The sequence below is a fragment of the Panthera onca genome, chromosome A3 (genome assembly GCF_046562875.1).
Source record: "Panthera onca isolate mPanOnc1 chromosome A3, mPanOnc1 haplotype 2, whole genome shotgun sequence".
Lineage (NCBI taxonomy): Eukaryota > Metazoa > Chordata > Mammalia > Carnivora > Felidae > Panthera > Panthera onca.
The window spans coordinates 108,832,364-108,854,789 of record NC_138341.1 but is presented as its reverse complement, the minus strand read 5'-3'; the positions used below and the strand labels follow the sequence as shown (position 1 = coordinate 108,854,789).

Genomic DNA, 22,426 nt, shown 5'->3' with positions numbered 1-22,426 from the left:
GGGCGGGTGGTGGAGCAGGCTGACCGTGCTTCGCCTGGGTGAAAGGGCGGCGGCAGCACTGGGCGGGGCAGAGTTCCACGGCGGGCGGCAGGGCTGTGGTGGGTCCTGCAAGCGGCTCAGGCGGGGCGGGGCCGGCCCAGCGGAGTCCGCGCGCGCCCGCACTGAGCTGCCCGCTCCGGCGGCTGCGCTGCTCGCCTGCTGCGGCGTCGCGCCGGGGTCTCCAAGCATGACCGAGCTGAGGCAGAGAGCGGTCCGCGAACCGGACGCACCGCCAGAGGACAAGGTAGCGGCGGCGTCGGAGTGGGCGCGATGGGCAGCGGCTTCCCCCGCAGGTTCGCGGGGCGGGGGGGCGCGCTGGGGGTCGTCTGGCTCTCTGACCCTTTGTCGTGGCCCACGGCGGCCCCGGGCCTGGGTAGCGCCCAGGGTCTTTGGGTAGGGGCCCCGGCGGAGCGCGCATCAGGGGGCGGAATGTCCGGGCCCCGGGATCTGGTTGGGGGGTGGCATCTCCCGGGCGCAGGAGGGAGCGCGCGGGAGGTTGCGCGCGGCCACCTGCCTCGCAGGGTTGGTTGGGGTTCCCCTCCAGTCTCTCACCTCCCCGAGGCCTTCCTGGTGTGGAGACGTCAAGACCCCATAAAGCCTTCTTTGGCAGGAGTCTGAGGCTCTCTCCTCTCCTTTAAAATGTTATTTGGGCAGGGAGGCGGCTATCAAGACAAGGCCATGGGCTTTGCTTCTTAGGAGATTTAAATCCTTTCTTGAAAGTTGAATCCCGTGGCTTTCAATTAAGCAGAGAAGTCTCTTGACTCGTCTTCAGCAGGTGATGGAAGGTATACTCCCCGTATATCTTCCTTCCTTCGAGAGTGGGCATTGATGGGTTAGAGCAGGAAGGTAAAAAAAGAGGCCATCTTGGTGGGGATGCAGCTGGTTGGGGGGTGAGGGATGAGGGGAGTAGACACCTCCGACTGAAGTGCAAGATTTGTGTAGGGGAGCTGAGGAAGGTGGAGAGTGGTTTGTTCTGTGGAGGTGGAATGACAGCCTAAGGATTGGGACTTCGCGGTAGTATTTCGAGCTTCAGGAGCAGTGTATTTGGTAAATTCATCTGGCAGTGATGTGTAGAATGGACCGAGGGAGCCTGGGCCGGAATCGAAGACACTGGTTAACGTGGAGGTTGCCAGTGTGTGACCTGCACATGTTTGCTTTGGTTGACGTGCTATTTTAAAAACCAGAAGGTTTCTCCCAACTTTCTGAACTTCGGGCCTATGTGGAGAGTTGGAGGGTCTGCCGTCATATTCCCACCTGATTAACGTGGGGCTGGAGCTGAGAAACAGCAGTTCCCACCAATCCCTGTTGCCCTACACCATGCCTACAGCACCCACTTATGTATGTTGCTTGCCTGGTAACTGGAGGAAAGGGGCATTAGGGAGACGCCAGGAAGGAAGAAAACACAAGATTTGGTGACAGTGTTAACAGAGCAGTTACACTAGGAGCAGTGTTTTGGGTGAAAGATAATAGGGTGTTAAACAAGTTTTTTGTTCTTGACAGTGGATCGTCCAAGGGCAGATTTTGGAGAAAATTTAGGGCTTTATCAGAAGTTTAGGAGTCACTTGCAGAGAAACGGTACTTTGAAGTCTCTTTACCTTCCCATTAAATGTTCTGGTTGGGCCTAAAAGAACTCTGTGCTACCCTGCTAGTTGGTGAATATTCAAATGTTTGTAGGTGTGTAGCCCTGTTTAAGGGTGAGAGATCAGACCTCATGTTAATGGGACTTTGTGGCCTAAAAGGTGAGAAGAGAGGGAGATAAAAAGAAGGCATGATAGCCAGTGGGTTATAATTTTTGAAAAGCTATTTGTAATAGACATACTTACTGGTGAAAACAAAACCGCCTACACACGACCCTTGGGATTATGAGGTGAAAGTTTTTAGCCTCCCCACCCAACTCCTTGGGTCCACCTCCCAGAGAAAAAGTGCTGGTTGAGTCTTAATTACTTTCTCCTTCCGTGTTTTTAGGTAGGGAGGACAGGAGGAGCTGTCCAGCTAAAGATACCTTAAATTTTCACAGCTGCACTTAAGCCACTTATACAATGACAATGCCTGGGGTGGTGAGCTCCACTAAGTGCTTGTTCCTAAATCACAGAGGCTACTGCATTCAGTTAAAAGCTGATTGATGTAGTCCATTAGCCCAGAACAGGGCACTCAGCTCCTCACCCAGTCGCTCAGTATTTCTGAACTATCACGTATGGTATTTTTAATAATAAAGGTACAGTTTAACAACCGTGAAATGTTTTCTTTGCCTTTGATGAATGCATATAGTAGAGTCTTTAATAATATTTACTCTATTTCAGAGTTTGAAACACCTATTTCCGTGACTCTGGCTTTGCTGACATTCTTGTGTTAAAACAAAATTAGAAGTAATAAAACAAGTATATCTCTTTAAAAAAAATTGAATTGTGAAATGAGGACTTTCTTATTTCATGGTAGAAGAATCCAGAAAATAATACCAGGTCAATTCATTAAAAGAACTGGAACAAATTTAAAAGGCTCTTTAAAATGTTCCAGTTGCTTAACGGTTGTGGCAAAATTGTTTTGTAAATAAGCAATCATTAGTTTCAAAATAATCTGGAGAATGTGTTTATTAGAAGTCAGAAGGTATTTTGTTATATTTAGCATCCTAGAATGGAATTTTCAAAGCCAATTGCTAATAAAGGAAATGTTTTCCTCTGGGAGCCGTGCTTATAATTTTAAAGTCCCAAAAGCACAGTATTGTTGCCAAATTTAAGAAACTTGGAATTTAAGCTTTGGGAATGATCCTCTTTCCGCCCAACCACGTTTTTCCAATGGAGGTTAGAAAAGAAAAGGATGAAACGTGGGCCAAAAGATTGGCATCTTACAATTTATGTTTGGGTTGACATTTCAGGAGACTTTGTTTTGAAGGTTAGAGTGAAGGCTGCTGTATTTAGGTGCTAGAGTGCTACTTAAATTAGAGCTTTACTTGTTTCAAAGCTTCCTTTGATGGATGAAACCAGAATGGGGAGGAAATAGTGACATCATTTGGAAAGGGGCTGTGCCACTTTGAGCACAGCAGGGTAATTCTGAGCAAGGCACTTGTATGAACACCTCAGTTTGTCCATTCCTAAAATGGGGGTGATAAAATTAGTATGTGCTTCATAGGATATTCCTGTGGATTAAATGAATATGCATGTTACGTAGGGTAGGGCAGGAATTGTCACATTGTGATAATGGGTTAGCTAATGTTGTCTTTGGCTAAAATACAGTTTTATAGAAAAAATAATCTTCACCTTCCACTCTTGTAAGATAATTAAACCATCAAGTTATGAGTTTTTGGAGTAGTCTTTCCCTATTCATCACTTTTTAAGGAAAGTGTTACAGACAGGGCTTGGCCTTCCTTGACCTATCTTTTGACTTCATTTTCTTGCTGAATTTTTCAGTGCTCAGAAACACAGGCTGTAGAAGCAGCATTGCTATATGCAATTATCTTCCCTTTACTGCACTAACTATAATATGTTTTAGGACAGTGGTTAGTAATTAAAAATGTTTTATTGATTTTTAAAAAAATGTTTATTTATTTTGAGAGAGAGAGCACGCAAGCGCCCTTGAGTGGGGGTGGAGGTGAAGGAAGGAGGGTCAGAGAGAGGGAGAGAGAGAGAATCCCAAGCAGGCTCTGCGTTGTCAGCACAGTTCCTGATACTGGGCTCGATCCTACAAACCGTGAGATCATGACCTGAACAAAATCAAGAGTCAGATGCTTAGCTGGCATGCAGGCTCCCCTGTTTTTCTGATTTTTAAGAGTGAACTACTGAAATAATATCTTATTTTAAGAGCTATAAAACTACAGATGTAGGAGAAATGCTGTATTTCAACTTTCTTTTTTTTAACATTGAGAAATACTTTGGTATTGAAAAATCAGTAAACTTTAACTATGGTTCTTCTTTTTTTGTTTTTTTTTTTTTTTACGTTCATTTCTGAGAGACAGAGACAGAGCACAAGTGGGGGAGGGGCAGAGAGGGAAGGAGACACAGAACCTAAGCAGGTTCCAGGCTCTGAGCTGTCAGCACAAAGCCCAGTGCGGGGCTCGAACTCACAAGCCGTGAGATCACGACCTGAGCCGAAGTCAGACACTTAACTGACTAAGCCACCAAGGTGCCCCTCGACTATGGCTCTTAAACAGGGAGAGAAGGTGCAAGATTTGTCATATAACCTGCCATTTTAAGTTTCTTATTTATGTTGATCAAACTGTAATTTTAAAAGCTCAATTACCTCCCATTTTATGACTACTCAATATTAATTTTTTTTAAAAAGCTAATTTTGAGGCACTTAGCTGGCTCAGTAGGTAGAGCGTGTGACTCTTAATCTCAGAGTTGTTAAGTTTGAGCCCTACTCTTGGTGTAGAAATTTACTTAAAATCTTTTTTTGTTTAAAAAGCTAATTTTGGGGGCGCCTGGGTGGCTCAGTCGGTTAAGCGTCCGACTTCGGCTCAGGTCATGATCTCACCATTGGTGGGTTCGAGCCCCAAGTCGGGCTCTGTGCTGACAGCTCAGATCCTGGACCCTGCTTTGGGTTCTCTCACTGCTCCTCCCCCACTCACACTCTATCTCTCTCTCTGCTCCTCCCCCACTCACGCTCTGTCTGTCTCTCTCTCAAAAATAAATAAACATTTAAAAAAAATAGCTAATTTTGTTTGAAATGTTTTGTGTTTGCACACATTTGTGATATTTCATTAGAAGAATTTATATCTTTTAAAAAGTTTAAATTACTCTCATTGGGTGTTAGAACTAGAAGGATCTCAGGGGTCATTATTTTATACAAGAGGATACCACATCCCAGGGGGTTTACTTGCTGAAGAGCACACTGCTCGTTAGAGGCAGAATGGGTCCTAGTATGAAGGTTTTTTTCTCATGTTGCATATGCTGCCTTCACAGGTATAGACTTAATTTACAGACTTTAAAAGCTCCAATACAGATTGGCTTTGATATGAAACATGCCCAGATATCACCTGTTTTTCTTATGTGGCTATAAAAATCAGAAAAATGGCAACATTTTTCAATGTGTGTGTGTATATGTATATATATGTATGAAAATTCTCAAATGTGGAGATTCTGAGGGAAAAAAATTGACAGAAAAAGTTGATTAGGCCTAGTTTTCCCCGTTACTGGATGACTGGTGATTTCTAGATTTTTTTTTTTTAATTTTTTTTTTTTTAACGTTTATTTATTTTTGAGACAGAGAGAGACAGAGCATGAACAGGGGAGGGTCAGAGAGAGGGAGACACAGAATCTGAAACAGGCTCCAGGCTCTGAGCTGTCAGCACAGAGCCCGACGCGGGGCTTGAACTCACAGACCGCGAGATCATGACCTAGCCGAAGTTGGCCGCTTAACCGACTGAGCCACCCGGGCGCCCCGTGATTTCTAGATTTTTGAAGCCCATCCTTTGGGGGAGCCATTTGGGTATCCTTGGAAGGAGCTCCCGGCGTGGTGCGGGCTTCTCCCTCTGAGCTGTCTATGAGTCTGCTTTCCGGATGATGACTCATAGTATCGGAACTGTCTGTTCCAGCAGTAATCAGTCACTCAGTATTCAACATACCTTCTCCTTAGAACATCCCCTGAATCCAGGGTCTGCTGTGTTCAGTCTTTGTTGTCTCCGAGGGAGGATGGCTGGTGTCTGTGTTCGTGAAGAAAATGTTCAGGATTTTATACCGGTTCGGGCTCCAAATATTTGGAGAAATCTTACTTTGCCCCCAAATGAATCTTGTAACTAATTTCACAGTTGCAAAAGGATGCAAATGATCCTCCTTTAAACTGTTGGAAAGAATGTGAGCATCAGTACAGTAGCCCCCCACCCCCTATCTGCAGGGGACGTGTTTCAGGACCCTAGTGGATGCCCACAACTGCAGATCTCACCGAACCCTGTATATACTGTGTTTTTTACTATACGTACGTACCTATGCTAAAGCTTAATTTGTACATTAGGTGCAGTAAGAGATTAACAACAGTGTTAAAATAGAATAATTATAGCCATGTACTATAATAAAAGTTACGTGTGTTCTTTCTCTCAAAATACTGTTCTGTACTTGCCCTTCTTTTGACAATGTGAGATGATAAAACGTCAACGTGATGAGGCACAGTGAGGTGAACGATGTAGGCACTGTGACTTGGCAGTTGGCTACTGTTGACCTTTTGACGATACCTCAGGAGGATCGCCTGCTTCCAGACCCTGGTTGACTGCCGGTAACTGGGACCTGGGAAGGCAAAACTGCAGACTAGGGGACTACTGTGTTTCTGATTTGTGCGCCCTTCCATCCGTTCTCGGATCCACACAGGTGGAGTATGTTGAACTTGTTTGCAGACTTGCAGAGTAACTTCCTGCACACAGCTTCTTGTTCCCTGTGCTCTGACAGCCTCCCTGACTTTCCTGACTGCTGCTGGAGGCTGCTGGGTGTGAGAAAGCATGGCCTTTCATGTGCTGTACTGCCTCTGGTTTGTGAAAGAGACATAGAGACCCTGACTCTTGACTGGTATTTTTGCCAGGGTCTTTTTGGAAAAATACGAATTTGTTCCCGACATTGGGCAGAGTTCTTGCCTTCCAAGCCTTGTCACGTGGTGGTGCAGTGCCAGTGATGGTAGGCTGGTTCCACTAGGCAGCTCGCCCTGCTGGTCCCTGATCTTTGTTCTTCTGCTGTTTGCCCCAGCAGTGGGGATGGCATAGGGCCCATTCAGTTGAGTGACCTTTTCAAGACCTTATTGTGTCATTTTGACTGGACAGTGCATGGTTCAGAATTCAAAAGGTGCAAAGGGTACACTGTGACTTGCAGCTTCGCTCCTACCCAGTTCTCTGCAGAGGCAGCCTCTCGAGCCAGGTTGTGGGGCTCCTGAATGCCTGTTGTTGGTGCGGGACCTGATCGGTCTTTCCAAAGTCGGATGTCCTTTGTATTAGGGTCACCACAGGGCCAGCCTGGGGCTTCTCTGGAGACTCCGCTGTGTTTTTGAAAGAGCCCTTGAGTCTAGGATTTCCTGACAATGCTCTCTGCTCCTGGGTCTCTGATGTTGAGAGGATCTCTGTCATTGACCCCAGATTCCTCAGTGGGTGATTCTCAGAGCCTCCTCCCCACAATCTGTGTCCTGCTAGTCCTGGTGGTTCCAGGGGCTTAGAGGACATTCCCCAGTGCATATCCCTTAATCAGTGACTATCTCAAATCTGACTTGTCTTGTTCTAGACATTGACCCTCTTTCTGTCTCCTGTGCAAGTAGAATCCTATCTCTGAGTTGCTCCAGCTTAAAATCCGTTGGTCCCTGTGTCTCTGCTCCCTCACCGCATCTAGGTCACAGGTTCTACCCACGTGTTACCCAGATTCCTTACCTGTTGCTCTTGTGCATTTCACATAATTCAGCACTATTGTGAACCCTTCTAATTGAGCTCCGTTCTTTCAGAATTTGCATGGTCGGTTCTAGTCCATCTGTCCTTTCTGTCCTCTGACAGCTCTGAAACCATCCTGTAAATTACAGGGGAAAAAAGAATTCTGGCCCCTTTTTCAGATCTCTTAAACTTGGTCCTTCATAGCCTTCTCTCTTAACTGGTCCCTCCTCTTGCTTGGTGACCCTATGGTAGCAGTCTTGGCTCTTGCTGTCTCCAACCCCTGAATTGTGCTCTTTCTCTACACTCTACCTATTTAAATCTTATTTTCTCAAAATCCATTTTGGATCTTCTCCATCTCAATACTTTACCAGGCATATATTTATTGTAGAAATCACAGAAATGTATACATAGGAGAACAAAATCCATCTGTAATCCTGTAATGCAGAGAAACAACCATTGTTCAAATGCATGTTGCTACACATGGCTGTAATTGTAGTTACCATGTATGATCTGATAGCTTCCCTTTTTATGCTGTCAGAAGCATTTTCCCACATCGTTAAGGTTCATTAAGTTCTTTGTAAACAATATATCAAACTTTTTCTCATTATGAAAGAAACAGATGGAAATAAAAAGATATTCATTGTAGAAGCACCAAAAAGAAAAGAAATCACCTTCAGCCTGCCATTCAGAGATAACCAACCACTGTTGGTGTTTTGGTGTATAGCCTTTCTTTTTATACACATTGCACCTTCCTGTATTATATATGCTACTGTTTTATAACTCCGTTTTACTTAAGAATATGCCGTAAACATTGTACAAGTCTTTAAACAATGAACCAGTGTCCTTTCTTTGGCTATGTGTCATTTCACTGTGTGGCTGTACCTTAACTTATCCAACCAATCAGGCTCTTAAGTTGTTTTAAGTGTTTTTGCTATTGTAAGCATGCTGCAGGAAGTACCCTTGTTAAAACAAAACAACACAAAAAACCCTTTCTGCACTTAGATAAGTTCTATGTTTAGAACTGCTGATTCAAAAAGGGATGTACGTTGTCTAAGCTTTTGACACAATGTTTCCTTCCTGCAGTAAATTTGTAGCACCCTAACTTCATGAGAGTGTCTATCTTTGTGGTCTCTCCTCTCCCACAGAGACATACGGAGTATTTATTTGTTTCTTGATCTTAGAAGAGGCATTATAGCCTAGTGATTATAAGCACTGACTCCTAGTTGGACTGCTTGGTTTATAACTTGGCTCCCCCAATAATTTGACTCAGTTTTCTCATCTGGATAATGGGGCTTAGAATGGGGTTTGAGGCATTATCATGCTTTTCCCATAGGAACTGTACCTTAGAGTAACCAAATAGTTGGTTAGAAGTTTCTCTTTACAGGCCCCCCCCCAGGTGGCTCAGTTAAGCCTCCGACTTGGCTCAGGTCATGATCTCATTGCTTTGTGAGTTGAAGCCCTGTGTCAGGCTCTGTGCTGACAGCTCAGAGCCTGGAGCCTGCTTCAGATTCTGTCTTCCTCTCTCTGTGCCCCTTCCCTGTTGGCACGTGCTCTCTCTCTCAAAAATAAATAAGCATTAAAAAAAAAAAAAAGTTTCTTTTTATTGGATAAATAAATGGAAAAGGAGTTATAGAATATTAATATATTCAACTCCCCATTGAATTGATAGAATAAGACCATAACCATCAATGCTGCTACCATGACAGAGACAGCCAGACATTGTGGATCTCCTGATGGAAGTACACAGTACTACTGATGGAGGAATCTTGTCCAAAAATCATACCTGAGCCTGATCAAGACTTTAGTTCTAAGTGCAAGTTGACAGGAAATTCAAAGGACAGGAGAACACGTTGAAAAACACCACTGGACAAATGACCTGGTTACTTTAAAAAATACATGGCAAGAGACATCTTGACCCACTTAAAAAAAGGGTGTGTGTGTGTGAGCAATAGATACGATAAAACCTACAGATTAAAAGACTTAAGGCATGTTAATGCCTTAATTGGATCCTGATTTAATGAAACTGCTATGAAAAGAAAAGAATTGAAAATTTTGTGTAAATATGAATATTGGAGATTTAATATAAAGGAATTATGAATTTTTATAGGTATGATAATGGTATAGTGATATTTAAAAGTCCCTAATGAAAACACTAACTATAAAAGAAACAATCTATAAATAGAGCTACCTTAAAATTAAGAACTTCTGTTTATTAAACTAAATGAAAAGGAAGTCTACAGATGAGAAGATATTTATAAAAAAGATACTTGACACAAGACTCATATCCAGAATCTATATAAATAATTTCTACAAAACGAACATGTAAAAAAGACAACTCAGTTTTAAAAAGGCTCTTTAGACGGTCAATAAATATATGAAAATGTGCCCAACATCATTAGCCACAATGAGATTTCCACTGCACACCCACCAGCATGGCTGGGATTAAGAAGACTGATAATACTAAGGGACGGCACGTACGTGGAGTTCATATACTGTTTGGGATAGTATAAACTGGTACAATTACTCTGGGAAACTGTTTGGCAGATATTTACTAATGCCTATTTTATACACAAATCTTACGACCTAGGATAGATCCTAGGTGATTACCTGATAGAAATCTGTATATAATGTTCACTAAAAGATAAGTTCTAGAATATTGAAAGCAGTGTTCTTGGTAGTAGCCCCAGCCTGCAAACCACCCAAATTGGGAATAATGCTGCCATAAACATGGGTGTACAAATATCTGTTGGGATCTCTGCTTTCAGTTATTTTGGGCAGAGACCCCAAAGTGGAATTGCCGGATCATATTGTAATTCCGTGTTTAATATTTTTAGGAACCGCCACATTGGTGTATTCTTGTATTCTAGGGATTTCTGTTTTAATTTCCAATAATGGCAAATATTGATGCATATAACCTACATAGAGAACTATTGAGGTCCTCAGTAATTAAGAGTGTAAAGAGGTCTTGAGAATTAAAAAAAAAAAAAGCAAAAAAAAAAATCAAGAACTGCGGCTTTAATGAACTGCATTATTACTCACCAAGGAAGAGAAGGATTGAAGCAGTCTTTGCTAATGGATGTAGATGAGGTGGGTGACATTCTCCTTTGCCCTCCAGTGTCCCAGTTTGGAGGATACGTTATATGGTCACCCTAATGACGGGATCCATTATTAGGTGGATGGTCAAACTGGGCAACCCACTCACCTTTGCCTGGTGTTGTAGCGGAGCTTCCTAAACTGGCCAGCTTTCATCTTCTTGTGGACCGTGCTTTAGGATGAAAAAACTACAGAATGTAGCTACATTACATTCCTGGTTGTTACATTAAAAATTTCTTTGTATGATGCTGTAAGACATCATGTCATTTTTTTTTTTCTAAAGGAAAACCTCTTATATATTCACAAAGCATATGTTGCCAGTGCGACTCTCAAAATTCCAGTAATTCTGGAGACTGTACATTCCTTTTGAATTTTGACTAATGACTTGAAATTTATCTAATGATTCTGACCTCCTCCCAGTGTTATTTGGAATGTAACTTGAACATTTCCCCATGCATTGTTTTGTTTCCTACTTCAGCTCAGGTCATGATCTTGCAGTTCATGGGTTTGAGCCCCACGTTCGGCTCTGTGCTGACAGTTCAGAGCCTGGAGCCTCCTTTGGATTCTGTGTCTCCCTCTCTCTCTCTGCCCCTCTCCCGCTTGTGTGCGCTCTCTCTCTCAAGAATAAATAAACATTAAAAATATTTTTTTAAATGCCAAATGGATTTCTGAGACATAAATATACATTTGTTTCTTACATAAACATTGACTGAAAACCTCATGTTGAAGATCATGTGCATTGTTTGAAGTTTGCATATTAACAATCTGTGCCTATGTTCCCAGGCAAACACCAACTGGGGAGGGTTCGCAGGGTGTGCTTGCTTGATACAGTCTCTTCTTCCGGCCTGCAGAACACCTCACTTCCTCCCAAGACAGGCGGCACCAAGCCCATCCAGTTGTTAGTCCTTCTACGCAGCCCAGAGTTCCGTGTCACCATTTTATGTCCAATGGTCTCACTGGGTCTGGTGACTATGAACTAAAGGTTATCTTCCATCCCTCTCTTCTTCAAGGACAGCTGGGACAGGAGGAAGGAGGCAGGATAATCCAAATAAGTTTTCCCATTTGGACAAGGAGAGGATGAGGAGGACACATAGCAATGTCTTGGCTCACCTCTCTCCAGACTGGGAATTTGTCTGAGACTCTGTTGTGCTTAGATGGGGCCTGTTGCGCGATAGACTTCATTTTAGGTTGAGCGGTTAGGGAGTGGGACCTCCTAGATGCCATCCACCATCCCATATGTCAGATCTCAATCCAGAACCCTCCAGGGTGGTGGAGGGCAGAGGGCTTCTACTTTCTCTGCAGCCTTCCTGAAGTGTATACTCTTGTCTACACTTTGTTTCATTTCCTCCATCTTTGTTCTTCAGTTTACTTTGTTATCCAGAAATTTGTTAAAATCTCACATCCATGGATGGTCCCAGTCCCCTACTATTTCTGCCTAAAAGGCCATGGTTTTATTCCTTACTGTGCTTAATGACATTCATTGCAGTGGGATATTGAGGTCAAAACGCATGTGCTCTGTCTGCTTTTACCAACAGGAAGTTTTCAGTTTTGAGAGACTGAGTTGATCTTACATTAGAAGCAGGCTGTTGCAACCCTTTGTTGTTCTGTGTTGGGGGCGAAGGATAAAAATGGTTGCTCTTGACTGATGACACCTGTGAATTCCGGGCTTCTGCTCTTGACATTAAGAAGGGCAAGAGCTGACGAGCGACCCTAGGAAGGGCCTGTGTTTGACTGGAGTTGGCTGGTGGAGGAGATGAGACTGGGCAGGGGACCAAGGAAGAGTCAGGAGAGAGGTGTGCTACCAGATCCTGAAAGAACAAGTTTTTGAGAAAAAAGAAACACAGCTTTTCAAGTAGATCAAGTAGAATGAGTAGTAGACAAGGTTTTACCTTGCCACCATTGTTTCCCACAATGGTCCAAAAATCCTTTCATGGAAGATGGTATCTCAGAAGGTGATGGGGCCTAAATTTTTCTGAACTGCAAACTTGTATACATGTATACAAATATAAAAGCTTTATACGTGGCCCATTTAATGGATTTTGTTAAACTTTTATAATATTTATTAGCTTCTGTCATCTTATGAAATAACCAATACTGTGTGTGTTTATAACCTATTTCTTTAAGCATTACCACAAAGTCTCTGGCTTCTGTACCAAAAAGTAGTTGCTGCCCTGTTAAGCTACACGTGACTGAAAACCAAAAATGATAGTGGCTTAAACAAGACAGAAGTATAGATACACTTCTTCCTCACACAACAGAAGTCTGGAGGTGGGCATTCCAGCAGCTTCACAGTGTCAAGGATTCAGGTTTCTTCTCATCTTGCTGTTTACCATCATGAGTCGGGTGACTTCCACCCCTGGTACAGGATGGCTGCTGGAATTCCAGCCATCACATTCATATTCCAAGAGGAAGAAGGGAAGGAGAGAGTCCTTTCCTGTAAGGACTCTTTCTAGGAAATGCACTATTTCTGCATCTATCCCATTGGCCAGAACTCTCACATGTCCTTGTCTGGCTGCAAGGGAAACTGGGAAACGCCCCCTCTTGGTGGTTGTGTGCTTGACTAAACCTTGGGGTTCCTATTTACAATGGAAGGAAAGGAGAATGGATGTTGGGACAAACGGAGAACTGTGAGCACTTCCATGGACCTGAAGATGCCTATGAAAAATTGGCATAGCAGTGAAGAAGCAAAGCTGTGGGAGGACGAAGGTAGAGAGTAGAAAAGTCCAGTTTTGGTGGCTCAGGGTCTCCTCTGGTGGTGGTAGACAGCCGAGTCACTGACAGCCAGACAAGGAGAAAAGAGGGGCTGTTTCACAGGTGTGGGAATGGGAAAGAAGGGCCAGGGGATCAAGCACAAGGAGCTGCCTGCTGCTTAGTGGGAGAACCGTCCAGGCACAGGCCTTGGGTATTTATTGGTGAGTGGTCCATAAATGTCTGGCAAACAAGAGTAATATCCAGAAAACTCCCTGCATCCCAGTAGTTCCCAACTATGTCCAGCAACATTTTTTCTAAAGGTAGAGGAAAAAAAACAGGCTCTCAGTTTCATATCCCTCCTCTAATTTATATCTTGTGATCTCTCTCTAGGGAAGAGCAGTAAATGTTACCTAAAATGACAATCTTCTTGTTCTTTTTTTAAGTTATCTCTCTCCTCAACGTGAGGCTTGACCTCACGACCCCAGATCAAGAGTTGCATGCTCTACCGACTGAGCCAGCCAGGTGCCCCTAAAATGATGATCTTAATTCTTATGAAATTGTACCTGTTCAAGATAGCCAGCGGTGGTGCTGCTTTAACAAGATGGTTTCAGAGAAAAATGATTATCGCACATGTAGCCTCTTTCCACCATTGCAGCGGAAATGTATGTTCCCTAGATGTTGGAACAGTCAATTGCTGGAAATCCTGGCAGGGCTGTCTTGCTACCTGAAGGGCCTAACAAGCATGCCATGGTTAGGGTCTTAGTGCGACATGGCAGTTTTCTTTGGAGAAATGAATCAGTTACTAATAAGTTCAGTCTTCAAAATAATAATAGTCTTCTAAATAAGAGGTCATTGGTGGAAACATAATCAGTTGAGAAAGGGTCCCATTATGTCGCATGTGTAAGCAGGCTCAGGGGGACTGACCAGCCAGCCTGCATTCTGATTGCCTCTAGCCAGTTTTTTTCCAGGGGCTTACCTCCAAAGGCATAAATCATGAATCTTTTCTGTTCCCTTCCACTGTAGGTGTATAGTGTCCCATCCTACTCTGAGTATGAGGGTAGTTGTAGAAGCCCAAGGACCTTCTTCACTGGCTAGTTTAAATAGAATCTCCCACTACAATCTGCTCTGTGCTGTGTTGAGACTGATGTCTGTCATCTCCTATAGTGTTGGGCGAACAAGAGCCACATGGGCTTTGTTTTCTTACAGGGATGTCAGCCGGACTCTCAGTTTTCCAGAACAGTTGCCATTTCTATCTTCTGTCTGTTCCATAGAGTTCTCTGTACAGAGAATTTTCAGTTTTCACATAGTGGTCTGCTGAAAACACGCCATGGCAGAGTAGCTATTTTGAGCACTTCTGACAAAGGGCCATTTCTTCCAGAGATATTCGCCTTTCCTAGAGGCTTTTTATCAGACAGGTGGCATCTCATCGTTCTGCTTGAGGGTCTTGCTTGAGTCCTAGGAGAAATGATTAGACATCCTGTTTCCTGGATCTCAGGAAGAATTATCTGGAGTGTTGGGTTTGGCATTCTAACACGACTCTTACATTTCTCATTGGTCTTAAAGTATCTAAAATAGGAGCTCTCTGTCTTCTCTGCACTGGGCACAGCTCTCCTGCCACAGCCCCTCGTCCCCTGAAAATGTACACCTGGGCAGAGTTTGTCTCCACCCCTTCTTTGTCAGGAGCACTTCTCAGCTGTTGAGCAGCGGTGTTAAAACCACTGAAAGTTGAGAGCCTTATCAGCTTTGGCAGTCCCATGCCTTACTTATTCCAGCCACATCTTCCAAACCAGTGCCATTTCAAGGGACGTCCACACAGTAGCCAAGTTCATTGGGGCTGGGGCTGCCGCAGGAGGGGTGGCTGGCTCTGGGGCTGGAATTGGGACAGTGTTTGGTACTTCCATCGTTGGTTATGTCAGGAACCCTTCTCTGAAGCAACAGCTCTTCTTCTGTGTCGTCCTGGGCTTTGCCTTCTTGGAGGCCAAGGGGCTCTTTTTCCTGATGGTGGCCTTTCTCACCTCCTTTGCCATGTGAAGTAGCCGTCTCCACCTCCCATAGATCTTTCTCCTGAGTCTCATCTGCCCTGTATGTTCCTTTTCCTATACCTCCCCAGGCAGCCTGTGGAAAGTGGTTGGCTCAGGGTTTGACAGAAGAAAGACAAATAAATACTGTATTAATAAGATTTAAAAAAAAAATGTCCAAAGTACGAGAATGAGCCACTATTTGAAGTTGAAAACAAAGACTTTTAGTGTCCAGGGGACCAAAAAGGGGATGGGAAACCAGGATGGTTTGAGATTTTTCAGGGCTCCCCTTTTTTCCAGGGAAATTTGGCCTGGGATGTCCATCTTCATTCATCACAGATCTCTCTTAGCTTTGATGAGTTCAGTATAGGTGATGTGGTTGTGGAATCTGACCTCAGGGGCTGGTTGTTTTGGTTACTTTTGAAGAATCTTATGTTGCCTCCTATGGTCATCTGTGTGGGATTCTAGGGCTCGCTCATCATTCTGAAGTGTTCAGCACTGCCTGGGCGGGGGTGGAGGAAAGTCTTGTGGGGTGGTGACATTTGAGCTGGAGGAGCAGGAATGTGTCTGGAAAGATGCACCAAGAATGAGTCAGGGGTCCCAATGGGAAGGCCTTGAGGGCCAGACCAGAGAGTTTAGGGGGAAGCCAGTAGAGATGTCAGCACAGAGGAATTGAGAGGCTTAGATGTATCCATTTAGTACTTTTTTTAAATTACGGAAGCAATACTTGTTTGGTGGAAAATGTGGAGGTGATGAGAAAGTATTAAAAAATTTAAATTACCTTTAATTTTACTACCCAGAATGTAGCTGCTGCGAACATTTTTATCACGTCCTGCTGATCTTTTTTCTATGGCTGCTTGGTGTTTTTCCCTATTTTTGTTAAGTAGATCATATAAATTGTTTCTTCTTATAATGGTGTGATGCACATCCTCATGTAAATGATACATTTCTCCAGATACTCATTTTGGATATATTTCTCATCAAGGAATGGCTAGATCAGAGGAGATGTGAATCATTTAAAGGCTCTTAATACGTCTTTCCAAATTGCCTTTCAGAAAGGTGGTACTAATCTATATTTGTGTGAGCCCTATGTGAGTGTACTGGTTTTCTCCAAGCCTCGTTCACAGTGAATATTCTCTTTATCTATTTATTCACCCTGATGTGAGAAGATGGCTTCTATGGCCACTTTCTTTTTTATGTCATTGATTATTAGTGAGGTTAAATAAGTATACAGGTTATTTGTATTTGGCAAATTGTCTCTCCTGATTTTTTTCTGTTGGCATGGCCGTATTATAAGAGTTTTTTTTTTTTAATAGTTAAGGGAGCTGAAAGAGCCAAAGTGATATTGTTCCTAAAGGATTTTTTTTTTTTTACAATGATGATTTGTTTTTCATAGACATGGTGCAGTGATCACCTGGCAGGTATTTGAGGGCCAGGGGGCGCTGTTCAGTAGGGCTGTGATGTTATTATACGGCCTGACTGATCATGCAGCCACCAGCTGGCCACTTGTATGTATATCTAAAGGCAGGCTTCCTGGATTATAAGTATTGGTTGCAGGATGCCTGGGTGGCTCAGTTGGTTAAGTGTCTGATTCTTGATTTCGGCTCAGGTCATGATCTCACAGTTCGTGGAATCAAGCCCTGCGTCCGGCTCTGTACTGACAGCATGGAGCCTGCTTGGGACTCTCTCTCTCCCACTCTCTCTGCCCCTCCCCTGCTCACACACACGTACTCTCTCTCCCTCTCTCAAAATAAATAAATAAACTTAAAAAAAAAAAAAAAAAAAGTATTGACTCCGATTTTACAGGGATGAGCTAAAAGGCCTGAAATTCAGTGAGAATTTGAACCCAGGGAGGCTGAATCTGAGTTCCATGCACTTTGTTTTGCCATTCTGCCTTCCTGGCTTCCTGGTCTCCCCAGTCATTTTCTTCCGTCGTTTGGCCAAATTGGCCCTAACACAGGAAGACCTGTGAGTGTCTCAGCGTTGGCCAACAGGGCCCCATGGGGGTGGGAGAGTACTTGCCTCACTCTGCAACAGTCTTGGAGAGAGGAAGTGGGGGCAGTGGCCCCAGAGTTCCTTGGGGCCTGCATGCTGGAAACAGGGGCATCTCAGCACAGGCTCTGCAGGCTGCAAGGAGGCTCGAGCAATGTGAAGCACGCGTGGCATAGAGCCCTCATCCCCTGATGCCCACCTCAGCCCCAGCTCCTCTGTGGCACCCTCTCTATTCCTGCACCCCATTTCTTCATCTTCCTTCCTTCTCCAGTCTCCTATGGAGATTGTTCAAATTCTGGGTAGGTGCTGTCTCATCAGCAAAGAAAGTCTCTGGAGTTGGACTCCTTGTCTTAGATTTGTGCAGGTCCCATGAGATTCAGTAAAGGCACAGCTCTCCTGCCGACTTGGTCATAAGCTCCTTGGTTGCTGTCAGACTTAGCTGTCCCTAGCACATATGGTTGTCAGAAGGTGGAGTGGTGTTAAGTCAGCTGTGAAGATTAGCAACTGGCCAGGCAGTGAGAACCAGGGCTCTGGTTGCAGGAAGAATTTGTTGAGCGTAGTGACTAGAGTTGTTGTAGAGCAAAAAGAAAATATTGGCATGTCAGGATTTATTTCTAATACTGAAGTGCCACATTATGTTAACATGACGTGTACCCCTTTTAGGAGTAGCTTGACTTCTGGTGCCATATTTGATTTTATTTTTTGCTAGTTGTGATCCACTGAACTGATTTTAAGACCCAGTAAGTTTCAATCCACAGTCTGAAAAACACCTACCTTATTTTATCTCCTCAATACCCCTGAGACAAGAATTGTTTCTTTCTTATAGGTGAAAAAGCTGAGGCCCAGAAGGTGACGTTATTTCTTCTAAGATCACACAGCATATACTGGTTCCCCCTTTCCCCATGCCTCTGAGATCTCTTCTTGAGATAGACTTGTTTCTTTGGAAAGTCGGTTGCAGCCTTTTTGTTTTTGTCTAGTTTATCACTCCCTCTTACTTGTGTTTACAGGATTGATATTCATTATTAATGTAGCCTTAGTGAATTCCAGTATTCTTAAGTACCGCAAATGTTTTTGTGAATATGAATGGTATACATTTGCTCACTGTTTTGGAGGTTGTGTGGTTTGGAGGCTGTCATGGCTTTCATCCTCTGCCTCCCCCTAATAGAATGAAACTCTGCTGGTGTATAATAGCATGCAGGTATGACAGATGAATTGGACTAGGTGTAGACAGCTCCTCCCTGTCACCTGCCACAAAGCACTGTGCTGACCTGCATTTCCTTCTCTCTGTGTAGAAGCCTACAGATAGATAATTCTTCTCACCCCATGTCTCCCTCAGGCTGCAGGAAGCCTACCTGCAGGGCCTAAGTGTCATGTGGTCCTGTCATTCTCAAGCCTTTCTGATTGAGAGATTATTGCTCCCAGCCACGACCTCTTGGAGTAAATGCTCTGAGAGCAGCAGGGGCTGGTGTCTAACAGCGCGTGCCTAGAAGTCCTTGATTGGGCACTGAGCCTGAGGACCCTCTTGAGCTGTGAATTACTCACGCCCTGTGTCCATTCTCAGGTCAGGCCTAGTTCTAAGAACCTGGGCCATCTGAGTTCTCCATCCTTGATAGAGTTCTCTGGGAGAGAGGCAGCTTGGAAACTCTCTCAAGACAGGTCTGCAGCTAGCCAGTGGCCTGATAATGAGGGAGGATACTCTGGGATTCAAACTTAAGCACGAAGCACAGGGTCTGTACTATTGGGGCACGCGGCATCTTTATTCACTAGCCCCTGAGTCCTGCCCAGCCAAAAGAACAGTAGAGATTTCAGGTGTTGAAAACAACATAGCTGGCCCAAAAATGGAGTCACTTTTGCTAAGCATTACATCACCAAACTGAAACTTAGTTTTGGCTCTGGCAGAAATGGAATCTTAAACCAGTCAGAACTCATCTGATAGCACCGGTTAGGTAATCTGCCTTATAGACCCCTGTTGTCCCCTAAAGGAAAACGACCTCACAGTAACCAATCTGCTTGGGCCTAGCGGGACTTCCTTATTCCTACTCCCTTCTGCCTATAAAAGTCTTTCATTTTGTACAGCTAGTCAGAGCTCCTTTCTGTCTTCTAGAGGGATGCCGCCCTATTCAAGAATCATTCAAAAAAGCCAATGAGAGCTTTAAAATTTACTCAGCTGAATTTTTTTTTTTTTTTTTTTTTTTTTAACGAAGGAAACCTAGAATGATGCCCTGTTAAATAAGTGTCCTCGTTGCAGAAGTGCATAATAATCTTTGGGTAGAAGATTTACAATCCTGAACATAAAAAGCCATTTTTTGTTGATGAAGTAGGTACATTTTGGTTATTGAGAAGTTTCACTGTGGATTCGCAGATTTCTCCTTAATGCCAGATTACTGAGGTGTTAGAGTTTTTTCATCAAACCTCAACTGTCAGCTGAGACAGAATTGGGTGGGCACAAGAGCCAGCCTGTCCACAGTGCAGAGACTGGAGTGGCCATCACAGCTGCACCTGTTGCAAAGATGGTGAGTGATTTTCTTGGTTGTTGCATCTGTCTGGGGCAACAACCAGTTGGACAGGGGCTTAGCTTCTAGAAGCCCGAGCTGCAGGAAGCAGGTATTTCCCTTTTGCAAGATTGCTGGACAGGAAAGCAGTCAGTAGCTGCTGGAGATTATTTTCTCATTCTCCTACCACCTTTATTCTCTTGGATGTTTGATGCCTCATCCTTAGGACATTCTTAAAAATTTCCCATTCCTTCTACTTAGGGAATGTGCAAATCTGGGGGAACACAGTGAGACGGGACCATTTCGTGCAGAGCGGCTGGTTATGTGAGAAGTTATGCTTGCTGTTTTAACCTACAGAGTCAGAAACGGAGAACTGTTTAATTGTTCCTTAACTTGTCATCTTCCCACTCTTCCTCCCTTTCTGAAGAAACCTGTGCTGGGGACCTCAGATATATCAGACAGTGTTGTAGGCCATGGGGATGTAGCAGTGAATAACCAATGTCCCTTCTTTTTTTTTAATGTTTATTTTAACTTTTGTTTTTTTGGGGGGAGAGTGAATGGGGGAAGGGCAGAGAGAGAGGGAGACAGGATTTGAAGCAGGCTCTGTGCTGAGAGCAGAGAGCCCTATGAAAGGCTCGAACCCATGAACCATGAGATCGTGACCTGAGCTGAAGTCGGAGGCTTAATCGATTGAGCCCCCCAGGCGCCCCCCAAAGTCCCTTCTACCTGGAGTTTGTGCTCCAGCGGAGGCAGACAAATGTGTAATAATTTCAGGTGGTAGTAGTGTTATGAAGAACAAAGTGGGTATTTTTTTAATAGGAGGGTAGCATTTTGAAGTGTTAGTGTTGGAAGGGCCCTTCCACTAATTAGTCCGATCAGCTCAAAGGACAAATGTGTTCTTACTCTTCCTGGAGCATTTCCCATTGTTCAAGGGAAATGTGCACAGACCTACCTTTTGTAGGGCAGGTCTGAACCATTCAGGGCCCTAAAAGGTTTTACTCTGCCCATTTATTCATTATTCCTGGCAACATTATGACTGTCTGGAAATATAGCTCATTGCCACCCTGGGTTTTATGGGCGCCTCCTGGGGCCTTCCAGTCATTTTAACCTTTGGGAAGGGTGAAAATGCAACCCTTTTAGTCACCAGTTGGATTTGTAGCGCTGTAGCTCTAGGGTGGTCTTCCCCAAAGAAATGCTGGCCTGCCATGATTCTAGGCTTTGTAGATAAAGATTGATGAATTTGATTAAAATTCAGTGAGTTTTTAAAAAAACACTTATGTAGCTTTTACCAAATTCAAGGCAAGGAGCATTCAAGATAAAGATGAATAGTGCAGTCCTGATTTTTCAGGAGTTCGAAATCAAATCAGATTATGGAAAGTTCCCTCTTGACATAAATACACTTGGGCAACAAATGGTGTGAGAGAGGTGTAAGTAACATCCTGTGGGAACTTTATTTGTAGGAGATAAAGCTGGTGGGAAGGATGGGCTGTTTATTTCCTGGGGCTCTTCTAACAAATTACCACAAACTGGGTGATCTGAAACAACAGAAGTTTATTCTCTCACTTCTGGAGGCCAGCAGGCTGAAATGAAAGTGTTGGCTGGCCTGCACCCCTTTCAGATCTAGGGGGGATCCTGTGCCTTGCCTCTGCCCTGCTTCTGGTGACTATTGGCGTTCCTTGGCTTTTGGCCACATTGCCCCTCCTCTCTCAGATTTTTCTCTGCCCCCCTCTTATAAGGGTACAAGTGACTGCATTTAGGGGCCAGAATACACCTCCTTTCAAGATCCTTAATTCAGTCACGCCGTTTGCCATATGAGGGAATATTTACTCTTCTGCAACGTAAGGTAATATCCACAGGTTCCTAGGAAGTCAATTTATATTGAGGGAGGGAGCATTTTTTTATTCCTACTACAGATGAGAATCAGGGAAGACCTTCCTGGAGTCTCGGTGGCTTCTAAGATGGGATTTAAGGGATGAGCAGGGAGGAGAAAAGGCAAGGAGCGAGGGAAAGAAGGAAGAGTGGGATGTAATCAGGGCCAAAGTGTAGTTAGTTGTGTTTGGTGGGAGCATGTGGTGTGTGCAGTGTGGAGGCCCCGGAAAGGGAGGCAGTTGGTCTTTAATTCACTAGGCAAAGATGAGTGGAGGCGGGGTGTGATCAGAACTGTGCTTCATGAATATTAATCTGGGAGTGTGTGCAGAATAAATTAGAGAAAGGAGGAATTGGTGGAGAAAGCAATTGAGAGACCAGCATAGTAGAGAGAGGTTGACGTGCAGACTTCAGCAAGGGTACTAGCAGTGGGAATGGGAATAAGGGAAGACCCTGTAAGTGAGAAGGTCACACGGTTTGAGAATTGATGAGGTGAAGGGTGGGTGGGGGTTGTTACACAACAACAGTTCAACTAAGTGAATTTTAAAGACTGAATTGGCTTTTCTTAAATGATTCATGAATCAGGCAGCATCCCATCTAGCAAATAGAGGGGAGCTCTGAGGAGTTGTATAGAATGGAAGGTTTTTTTTGGGAAGGGGTGCGGGGGAGAAAGTTACTAGCTAAAGAAAAGGATTGTTCCAGGCAAGTGGGGAGAAGCTGAAGGTCTTCTCATGCAGATTACTTTTCTTCATTTGGGGGATGAAGAGGGCCATGTGGCATACTTACTGCCACTGACCAGAACTTCCTGACTGCACAGTTAAGACTACATTTCTGGGGGAGGTTGAAACTGCAATTAGATTAGGTATTAAGCTCTGGTATGGGAACTTGGTGTAAGTGACACCATTTGG

General features: G+C 44.0%; 1 protein-coding gene and 1 pseudogene across 1 annotated transcript in view; both read left to right on the top strand.

Moving 5' to 3' along the window:
* The first annotated feature begins 83 nt into the window (after nt 1-83).
* Nucleotides 84-22,426, top strand: part of CDS2 (CDP-diacylglycerol synthase 2) — a 60,667-nt gene continuing 38,324 nt past the window's right edge. Inside the window, exon 1 of the mRNA XM_060612829.3 lies at nt 84-283. Coding sequence (XP_060468812.1) covers nt 227-283 — 57 coding nt within the window. The 5' untranslated portion in view covers nt 84-226. The remainder of the gene's footprint in view (nt 284-22,426) is intronic.
* LOC132665608 (uncharacterized) lies at nt 6,348-16,913 on the top strand (annotated as a pseudogene).